This window comes from Tachysurus fulvidraco, chromosome 20 (assembly GCF_022655615.1).
Source record: "Tachysurus fulvidraco isolate hzauxx_2018 chromosome 20, HZAU_PFXX_2.0, whole genome shotgun sequence".
Classification (NCBI taxonomy): Eukaryota; Metazoa; Chordata; class Actinopteri; order Siluriformes; family Bagridae; genus Tachysurus; species Tachysurus fulvidraco.
The window spans coordinates 18,873,055-18,884,090 of record NC_062537.1 but is presented as its reverse complement, the minus strand read 5'-3'; the positions used below and the strand labels follow the sequence as shown (position 1 = coordinate 18,884,090).

The 11,036-nt window shown below is 43.5% G+C and overlaps 1 protein-coding gene across 2 annotated transcripts; it reads right to left on the bottom strand.

Annotated features, from left to right (window-relative positions):
* Positions 1-874: 874 nt before the first annotated feature.
* On the bottom strand, positions 875-11,036 carry pigo (phosphatidylinositol glycan anchor biosynthesis, class O). 2 transcript variants are annotated; one of them, XM_027132637.2, is made up of 11 exons: positions 10,810-11,036; positions 9,439-9,923; positions 8,111-8,254; positions 7,009-7,132; positions 5,994-6,153; positions 5,721-5,897; positions 2,809-4,348; positions 2,473-2,676; positions 2,082-2,269; positions 1,862-1,932; positions 875-1,601 (listed from the first exon to the last, which is right to left on the bottom strand). In XM_027132637.2, the coding sequence occupies exons 2-11, from the start codon at positions 9,920-9,922 to the stop codon at positions 1,472-1,474; spliced, it is 3,222 nt and encodes a 1,073-aa protein (XP_026988438.2). In that variant the 5' UTR covers position 9,923; positions 10,810-11,036; the 3' UTR covers positions 875-1,471. The 2 variants fall into 2 exon arrangements, with proteins under 2 accessions (XP_026988438.2, XP_026988439.2); XM_027132638.2 differs by having other exon boundaries at positions 5,721-5,894.

The following is an 11,036-nucleotide window of genomic DNA, read 5'->3' as shown; positions in this document are numbered from 1 at the left end:
TTAGGACTGCTAAAACATTAAAAAAAATAAACACAATTCCAGTCATTTTCAAAGTAGAAATTTTTATTTGACTTCTCCCTTATTTATATTTAATTTCATCCAATTAAGGACAATAAAAAAAAAATCATTCACATTTCTTTCCGAGCGTATAAACAGACCGGTTTCTTTTTCATTAAGACAAAATACTTCCCTCCCTCCACACACACACACACACACACACACACACACACACACACACACACACACACACACACACACACACACACACACTCGATTGTGTTATGGCTACAATCAACCCAACCGTTCTTATCTCATCATACCAAGTACAAAGAATTAGCTTTGATTTCTTTTTTATACACCAGACAAACATAAAATAGCATAAAATAAAATAAAGTAAAAAAAAAAAACACAAATATAAATGGCAACACAAATCAATAAACATTATTACAAACCGAATCATATGGAATTCCTCACTGCGACGGTAAAGCTAGTTAGCTCGGACCTGTGCTGAACGCATATATTGTGGATATGTTGATGTTAATAAATAATAATACAATGTAAAGTATTGTCAAGTATCGACCCTGACACCGGATTTAACTAGGTGGCTATGCTGAAGAGATTATCTGAGAAACATTAACTCTAATTAAAAGTATAGCAGCTGTAATATGCCTGAACTCGCTGAGAAATTAACTCTGTGCCGCACCTTTTTGTATATTTCTTAGACAAGTCAGCGATTTTGCGTCTTTCTGACATCACAACATGGAAAAAAACCAACTGGAGAACATAGCTAATCTCAAATGCTGGGCGTAGTGAGGACATTGGAGCAAAATGTTGGACTCGGGAGTCCCAGAATGCAGTTCATCTTAAATAATGATGAAGTTTAGCTGGATTACGATCCGCGAGATGACTAGCTGAGACCGTTGATGGTGTAATCAGTGTAAAGGATGAAGCTTTCAAAGCTAATCTGTTTGACAAGGAGGCGAGAAAGCCGGACACCACAAAAGGATTAAAGCATCGCCGCATCATGTTTTAGGTATAGACGAAACGAGAGCAAGAATCCCACTGCACCGCTCTCAGCAGGTAGCAAAGTATTCTGGGTGATATATATACGAAGGTGTTATCCAAATTAAATACAGACCAACTGTTCTTACTACATTCAAAATGTGTGTGTGTGTGTGTGTGTGTCTTTTTCATAATACAAAAGCCCTTCAGTAAATCAGCCAGTTAAAAAAAAAAAAAAAAAAAAACACTCCTCGGTCTGAGGCAGCAGTTTCTCAGATGGCTCAGGTTATGTCTCTGTTTGAGCAAAATATCAGCAGGAGTCTATTTCTCCAGAGTTCTGAAAGACGGAGGCCATTTTGAGACCATTTTCGTCGATCGTGCTGGCAGTCGTGTGCGTGTCGTGTCTTTAGTGATGGATAGATGGATAGATACCAGATGAAACTGTAGGGACAGAGGTGGTGGTACAATACTACCTGGAATTCTCTGGAAGGATTCTCTGAAATAAGCGAGCCACGGCCACGTCCACCCTCATGACCAGGGCGACCCCGACAAGCACAGACACGCTGCTCATGATGAATGCACTGGACTCAAACATCAGCCTGCACACACACACACACACACACACACACACACACACACACACACACACAGAAGTTGTTTTTTTACTTTAACTAGGAAGAGCTCTGAAATTTGAGCCTTTGGTATAACTGCTGTCTTAGATGGTTGATTTAGTGTGTAAGCAGGTGTGATAAAAGACAGACAGACAGAAAGAAAGAAAGAAAGAGAGAGAGAGAGAGAGAGAGAGAGAGAGAGAGACAGAAAGAGAGAGAGAGAGTGTTTAGTTCAACATGTCACTCACTTGGGTGCAAACACTTTCCACACCATGAGATGTCTCCTCAGAATAGCAGCAGCACAAACTGATGCCAAAACCTACACACACACACACACACACACACACACACACACACACACACACACACACACACACACACCGTAAGTAATGAAACTAGACAGCACAAACAAGAAAAAACACTGGTGTGTGTGTGTGTGTGTGTGTGTGTGTGTGTGTGTGTGTGTACCTGTACTCCGTTAATAAACAAGTAACGTGCTGCGAGCTGCAGTAAAGCTGAACTAAACTGTTGAGGGTTTGCTTGGAGCCTCATCTCCATGACAACCTCATCACCATCTTTACCTCCACCCGAGCGGATGGTTCGAGTCCCACGCAGCTCACACACCAACGGCCAGAAGAGCAGCAATGGGCAGCTGACTAAAGACACACACAATCATGCACATCACAGAGGGAAACGGATGATGCAAAACTATTCCATGTTTACAAAGAAACAAATTTGCATATATTTATTAAAAATATTAGCCAGAGTGTATTATAAGATAACGTATTAGAAGATAAATCAGGCTTATTTATTGGAAAATCAACATCAAACAAGTGGCATAACAGACAGTTGGAGATACCTGCAAACAGGATGTGTGAGGAGAAGGTGTTAAGGGTGATGAGCGAGGCGGGCAGGGCGGTGCCCACGTGTCCCTGAGGGAAACCCACAAACGCAGCGCCCCACTGGATGGACGAGAAGGTGGGCAGGTGACCTGTGGCGTGGAAGAACTGTGAGGCAGCCAGAGACCACAGAACCACAGGAGTCCAAGGAACACTAAAGAGACCTGATAAAAGTTGCAGCAACAAGTCAGTATTTTACAGGTTTAAAGGAAAGCTTCAATCTCGTTCATCTAGTTCACAAACATATTACTGACACGATGCAGTTTGTTATCACAAGTAACAAAGGTCGAGCTTACTGGAGTTACTCTGCAGGCTGGAGAGATTACTGGAGGAAGCATGAAGATGAAGGAGAGCTGCAGCCTGCAACAACAGCAGCAAGAAGGAGAGTGCCATGCCTTCAGGGTGTAGTAGCAGCATCCCAAGGCCCATCAGACCACATAGTAAAACCAGGGGTGCAGAGTAGACAGTGCCCAATCCGTAGGCCTCTACTGCTGGCCTTCCATCAGGATCGGACCCATCGGTCCCTTCGTCGTCAAGCGACTGGCGTATGCGCTGATATAACTGCGGTATAAGATGGTGCAGCTCTGCCTGAGTACTGATTCCAGTGCTTGCACGGTACCTTGGTGGAGGCACGATGGAACCCCGAGAGTTCAAAGGTGCTCGTGACTTTAGAAAGACCGTAAGTGGGTCCAGCCACAAAAGCAACATCCCGAGTCCGAGGAGACCGAAGCCAAGACGTGGCAGGATCACCTGCGCCAGTCTAATGAGCTCTGCCAGGTTCCTGAAGGTGTCCTCTGGAGTTGCACTGACCGCCCAGTGAAGTCCCATGCAGACAGAGGCAAGAGGAAGCAAGCAGCGTGCTGTAAACACACACACACCTGTGCAATTCAGGTTTCCGTAGTGACGCAACCAACGAAGTAGCAAGAATGACCAGGCAGAAAGTGATGCCAGGGACAAGATGTAGTGCAAGTTGCGCAGACGACTATCCTGAACCCGTGAGAGTGGCGTCAAGAAGACCGAAGGCTGGCAAGTACCCTGTTCTTCACGGCAACTGTGGAACGACAGAGACAGGTAGAGACACGCCACCAAGACTCCTGTGCAAACAAGCAAAGTGCCACTCTCACGCCGGACAACCGAGGGAGGCAACGAGGGTGCTAGAAGGCTCTGAGGTTTCTGAGTATCAGCTGAAGGCATCAGAAGTCCATCCCAGTTGAGCTGAAACGGAACGTAGAGGCCAAGGCTGAACAGTAAGAACGTGACCACACGCCCCTCAGAGATTACATAGCTGTCTGAAAGCAAGGATGCACAGCGCAGAAGAAGCACGAGCAGGGGCGGAGTTAAAAGGCGCCAATGAGACAATCGCCCACGAGGACTGGTCCTCCTAGCTAGCCACAGGAATAAAGCCTCAGAACACAACACAGCAGCTCCTAAACACCACGAAACTTCTGCAAATCCCAGAAAGAAGATTTGACCCACAGCTACCACTCCCCCAACCAACAGCCCAGCAAGCACCGGAGTCTTCAACATAGCACCTTGAAGGACCACAACAGATAGCTCTGAAATAATGTAGCACAAGATGCACCCAAAACCCAACACAAGAAGGCCCGCTGCCATCTTCAGAGGGTTGAAGCGTGCCCACGAGGCACGACAGGTCTCTCTAACGGAGCTTAGGTATTCTTGCATGGAGGCCACTAGTTGAGGAGGAGCAGGAGTTCCATCATGTATCGAGCTCATGTACTGATCTGAGATCTGGGAGAAGCGAGTCCGCAGTTGAGACAAACTGTACTCTGGAATGTCTTTGGCCATGCTGGAGTAGGTCTCCAAAAACCGATGAACCTGGACATGAGACCAAAATGTCAGGGGTTTAACCAAAACCACAGTGATTAACGGACATAAAGACAACTAAAATCCATAGAGTTCCAGTTAGTGAGTTTTATCCTGAATTATACTTTGAACACTGTTGAATTCCTTGAATCTGATTGGTCAAAGGTGTTGATTCATTTTCTAAAAAAAAAAAAAGAAGCAGCGACACAGGTTTCTATGCATATTATTAATGCTCTCGTTTTAAAGGTGCGGTGCACGATGTTAGAGAAATGCCTCCGAAAGCTGAGTCGGACCGACAAACGAAACAAACGTGTAGCCAATTAGCAGAAAGGGGCGTGTCTTGTCGATATGCGGCGGAGAGAGTGTTCAGTGAGTGTGTGTGACATTAGCAGAAAGCGGTGGAAACATGACATGGCGGATAAAAACGAAAAGAAGGAGCGGGAAGGCCTGCGATGGGACGCCGAGGTCGCTTTTTTTCCTTTTTTGTTTTGCTTTGTTACACAGAACTAATATATGCCTTTGTCCTTTACATGATTATGCTTGTGTGTCATTTTTGCTTGTTTGTTTATCTACAATCGTATCGTTCTTCCCTTCAGCTACGATAAAGACACATTTCTTTCCGTTAGTCGCCTGGGTTACGTATGTATGTGTGGGCGGAGCTATCGATACAGGGGTGGGATCCATTTGGGTTAGGGGCGTGTTTGTTTTGGTGATTTCAAATGTCAACATTGGCTTTCAAACATCGGAGACCCCACCTTTAACTATGTTATTGTTTCTATAGATAGTTCACAGTATGGTGATGTCACCATATAGCTTTAACGTAATAATCCATGTTGTTAGATGTTAACATTTATGGAAGATGTCTCCAGTGTCAGTGCTTAGTACAAGGATTTTTCATGGTTCTACCGTTTGTGGTTCCCTGTCGATGATCATATTTCCTGTTACAGAACATCATCTGGTGTTTTATTCCTTAGGTAACAAGTACTTTTAACAACTATTCCATATTTCAGCCAAAAAAATTAACTGTGTGTGGATATTACCAGCTACATAAATACTTTGTAGGATGTAAAATGATATCTAATCGTTGGTATTTTTTGTTTGTATTTTTATTGCATGTTTTGTTGAGAAAATTTAAAAAAAAAAAAAAAAAAGGCCTGCGTGTTTGACTTATGTTACGATATTAATATCAGGGTTAATATTCGTATCGTCATTTCTATTTCTTTGTGAATGCGAAACAATCGAGTCAATATTAACACAGCTTATCTGTTTCTTTAGAATTGCGTTATAATTATTTAATAGGTTTAATAACGTATCTTATCAAAAAATAATAAGAAGTCCAGAGTCGAAGCTTTGGACCTACCATTGGAGTTCCCCGGTTTCTCACCTGTTTGACGTTGATCCACAGCGCCTCACCCTGGCTGAGACCCACAGGTGCATCTAGTGAGCTCGGGAAAAGCGGGAGCATCACCTGACCCACGCTGCTGTAAGGGATGGGAATTCCCAGCAGCAAGGCCAGAGTAGGCACTAAATCGGTCTGAGGCACCACCTCTGGCTCCACCTGCTGATTACACACACACACGTAAAATATCTGAACATACTCAAGAGGACGCAGGTCCTGGAAGGAGTTCTGATAGGCACAGCGGCGGAAATCGCTCACCTGTGTGTCACGATCTGGGAACAGAGGTGAGCCACTGTAGAGAAACAGAGCAGCGTCCGTTTCCTTTTGACTTTCTCCTCCGTGATCTCCGGTGTCCGTCATCCCGTGATCTCCCATCACCACTAACAGAGTGTCGTCCTGCAGACGCTTTATCACTGACCTGAGACCAGAAACGCATGAGGTTAAAACACTGATGTTATTCCATGGAATGTAACTACGACAAGAAGCATGTTGGAAGCAACAAGATGATTTATGGAAAAGATTCTAAAGTTTAAATTCTTTAAAAGTAAAAAATCTTGGCTCAAATTTATTTACAAAAATATTCCTGCAGGTTTATTCCTAAAGATGTGTCCTGTCTTTTTGGGTTCCAATTAAACCCTGTTAGGTTTCTAGGTTCTACATTTATTTACGTTCACAGCGTTTAGCAGATACTCTTATCCAGAGTGACTTACATTTTTATTTCAGTTTATTCACCTGAGCAATTGAGGGTTAAGGGCCTTGCTCAGGGACCCTGCAGGTGCAACTCCGTAGACCTGGGATTCGAACCAATGACCTTCCGATCAGTAGTCGAACACCTTAACCACTGAGCTACCACATCCCCACATTCAAACCTCCTAGAAAAACTTTTAAAAAGGTATTATACTGAAAATGTCCCCCAATTTAAGCAACAATATTATATTTTCTCCAGATTGGTGGATCTGGGATTTGAACTCAAAACCTTCTGAATCATAGAACTACCCCTTAAGCACTAAGCTATCAAACCCCCCCTAAAGATCGTGAGCATTTGGCAGACGCCTTTAAATTTTTTCTCTCGTTTTATACAACTGAGTAATTGTGGGTTAAGGGACCTGGGACTGGAACTCACAACCTTCCATTCAGAAACCAAAAAAATAAAAAATAGACCAAAGGTGAAACCGTCCTTTTATACCTGCAACACTTGATTTGAACGTTATCTGAAAAACAAACAAAAAATGTACAGTATGAGAATCTGTGCTCTAAGGAAGCGAACGCTCACCTGATCACTCCGTCCATCTGAGTGAGCTTCTCCGCCATGGCAGGGTGGTCGGGGCCGAAACGGTGGCCGCAGTGATCCACCCCCAGGAAGTGAGCGATCAGCACGTCCCAGTCATCTCCATCCACTGTGAGGAGAACAAACAGCGCACTCGCTGTGTAACACGTTCAACACCACGCTCTTAACTACAGCGCTAAACAACCTGAAACCTAAAACTCTACCAATTTCTACCAATTATAGTTTTGGGAGATTTAAAGTCATTTACAGAGTCGATGGAGCTGCTTTTAGTGATTATTTACTGTAAAACTCGCTCACATACTGTAAGAAGCTTCTTTAATGAGCAATATGAAAAAGAAGACTTCCGTAAGACTTTCTTAATTTTTACTTTTCTCTAGTTGTTTTTTTCTATACATTTTACACAAACATTATTTCTACTTATTTATTTATTTTTCTATTATTATTATTATTATTTATTTATATCTGAAGCTATATACATTCATTCATTCATTTTATACCGCTTATCCGAACTTCTCGGGTCATCTCAGGCGTCATCGGGCATCGAGGCAGGATACACCCTGGACGGAGTGCCAACCCATCACAGGGCACACACACACTCTCATTCACTCACACACTCACACACTACGGGCAATTTGCCATAGATGCCAATCAACCTACCATGCATGTCTTTGGACCGGGGGAGGAAACCGGAGTACCCGGAGGAAACCCCCGAGGCACGGGGAGAACATGCAAACTCCACACACACAAGGCGGAGGCGGGAATCGAACCCTCAACCCTGGAGGTGTGAGGCGAACGTGCTAACCACTAAGCCACCGTGCCCCCCCCGGCCGATATATACATTTTTTCACTTACTTATTTTATGATGTCAAAATATAAAAATATATTTTATAATAATATCAAATCTATATAAATTTTCTTACCTAATTATATTACTTTTTTTCCTTTTCTTTAATTTTCTCAATTGCTTTCTCCTTTATGTTTTTGCTACAATCTTCAGTAAACGAATAAATCTGGCGAGACGTTATGAACTCCACATGAACTCCGGAACTTATTGCTGAACCTCTGCTTGAAGCTCACAGCTACTCACTGGTGGGAAAGATGTTCTGGAGGATTCCGTTGTCCACAGTGTGCAGATCCTTGACGTTGAAGGACGGGAAAGGCAGCGAGCGGTGGAACTTTCTGGGGAACAAACTGACCCAGGTGTCGTCTCCCATGAAGACGACTCGCTTCCCTGAAGATAAATAAAGACCACAGAGAGACGCGTCAATCTGAATGCCAGGAAGTACAAATCTGTCATGGCCTCGGTTTAATTAGTAAATTATTACTATAAACTATTTATTCCTATAATCTATCTATCTATCTATCTATCTATCTATCTATCTATCTATCTATCTATCTATCTATCTATCTATCTATCTATGTCTGTCTTTCTGTCCGACTCTCTCCTCATGTCTCTATCTGTCTGTCTGTTTGTCTGTCTGTCTCTCTCTCTCTCTCTCTCACCTCTCTCTCTCACCTGTCTTTCTCCCTCTCTCTCTCTCACCTCTCCCCCCTCTCTCTCTCACCTGTCTCTCACCTGTCTTTCTCCCTCTCTCTCTCTCACCTGTCTCTCACCTGTCTTTCTCCCTCTCTCTCTCTCACCTGTCTCTCACCTGTCTTTCTCCCTCTCTCTCTCTCACCTGTCTCTCACCTGTCTTTCTCCCTCTCTCTCTCACCTGTCTCTCTCCTGTCTCCCCCCTCTCTCTCTCTCACCTGTCTTTCTCCCTCTCTCTCTCTCACCTGTCTCTCCCCTGTCTCTCACCTGTCTTTCTCCCTCTCTCTCTCTCACCTGTCTCTCACCTGTCTTTCTCCCTCTCTCTCTCTCACCTGTCTCTCACCTGTCTTTCTCCCTCTCTCTCTCACCTGTCTCTCTCCTGTCTCCCCCCTCTCTCTCTCTCACCTGTCTTTCTCCCTCTCTCTCTCTCACCTGTCTCTCCCCTGTCTCTCACCTGTCTCTCACCTGTCTTTCTCCCTCTCTCTCTCTCACCTGTCTCTCCCCTGTCTCTCACCTGTCTTCTCACCTGTCTCTCACCTGTCTCTCACCTGTCTTTCTCCCTCTCTCCCTCACCTGTCTCTCACCTGTCTCTCTCCCCCTCCCCCCCTCTCACCTGTCTCTCTACTCTCCCCCCATCTCCCCCTCTCCCTCACCTATCTCTCTCCTCTCTCTCCCCTCCCCCTCCCTCCCGCTCTCACATGTCTCTCTCCTCTCCCCATCTCTCCCCCTCCCCCCATCTCTCCCCCTCTCCCCCCCTCTCTCTATCTCTCTCTCTCTATCTCTCTCTCTCTCTCTCTCTCTCTCACCTGTCTCTTTCCCCCCCCCCTCTCTCTCTCTCTCTCTCACCTGTCTCTCTTCTCTCCCCCCCCTCTCTCTCTCACCTGCCTGACCAAGCTGGTCAATCAGGTTATCTTCCAGCACGGCGCTGGAGGCGAAGTTGTTCCCCACGTCTATGAAGGTGGGCAGGGATCCGGTGGTGAATCCTTTTATCCTCTGCATGGTTGTGGTGGGAGGATCTGCTCTGAACGTGTACAGCCTGGTGTGTGACGGCTGAGAAGACGCCATCTCACCCAGCACAGGCAGCTTGTTCTCAAACGGTCTGGGGGAAACGTTTCCAGGGTCGTAGCGAGCAAAATCTGCTTTCAGAGCATCAACCACGAGGATGACGACCCTGCGCACGCGAGGAAGCTTGTGGCAGAAGTCCGGCGAGGTAGAATTAGAGGAAGGAGGCAAAACGTCCTCGCAGCTGCTCGTCCTGTTGACCTCCAGACGAACCAAGAGGAAACCGCCAACAAAGAGGAAAATACCAACATAAAACACACAACAGATCCACAGGAGCAGAGCGAGGACCGGCAGTTTCTTCATTCTGTCGGAGGAAGAAATCAACCGTGACACAGTGAAGCGTTCGCAAAACAAACCCAAACACACGAGGAGCTCACAGATGTTGTGGAGCTTTACATCCCTGTATAAATGATTAAAAAACATCCAATTCATTATTACCGTAAATTCTGTGGCATAAAATTTTTTACTTTTCTCAACATAATTTTTTTAAAAATTATGTAAAAATAAAAAAAAGTGTTTAAATGATTATTATCTAAATATTTTTGTTATTTATAATAAATAACATTAATAAAAACATTTTTTAATACAAATCATTTAAATTGTCGCTGTATTCATTATTTATTTTATCCTTATATACTGTATACTTTTACTTACAGTACATTCACACTGGTTTGGTTCTATCTCTCTTTCTAAAAATAAATCTTTTAAAAAAATATTATAAAAGTATTTTGGATTATTTGGTGTTTTTTTATTATTTTATTATTTGGAATTGAATATAATTTGGGGATTTTGTACAGAAGGTTTGTAAAAGTTTAAGAGTTCATAAATCTAGAATGTGTCAATTCAACGGAAATAAATAAAGTTAAAGTTTAAGTTATTTGGAGTTGATTTATATTTTCTAAAGAAAATCAGTCTGTATTTTGTCTTTTAAATGTTATATAGCACAACTTTATCACCATGAAGCACTCGATCATCTGTTCAGCCCTTTATTTTTGCCCCACAACACGAATGAACCCCAGTGAAGTTGTAGTTATTTCTGTGTTCACTGGATGTTTATAATAAACCTCTGCATGCTTATAATAAACCTCTGCATACTTATAAAAAACCTCTGCATGCTTATAATAAACCTCTGCATGCTTATAATAAACCTCTGCATGCTTATAATAAACCTCTGCATGCTTTACACTGACCTTGCAAATCCCCTGGTGTCTTTTTTTCTTCAAGGGAAAATCACTCACAGCATCCACGCTAAAATAAATAAATAAATAAATAAAAAATATCCAGTGTAATACAGAAATAACCTTCTGTGGCGCTCTGGTCAGAAACCCATTTTTATTGTTTCGTTCAGATGAGTTTCACTGATCAACGACATTGAGAGTCTTTTAAGCGCCGGTACACAGATACAGTATGTTTACTT

Bases quoted from the DNA above. Each gene is read 5' to 3' on its own strand.
- pigo (XM_027132637.2), bottom strand. From the start codon at position 9,922: ATGAAGAAACTGCCGGTCCTCGCTCTGCTCCTGTGGATCTGTTGTGTG. The intron at 6,154-7,008 runs GTGAGCGTTCGC...TTCTGGTCTCAG, and splicing joins CAGATGGACGGAGTGATCAG to GTCAGTGATAAAGCGTCTGC. The intron at 4,349-5,720 runs GTGAGAAACCGG...TCTCATGTCCAG, and splicing joins TGTGGATCAACGTCAAACAG to GTTCATCGGTTTTTGGAGAC.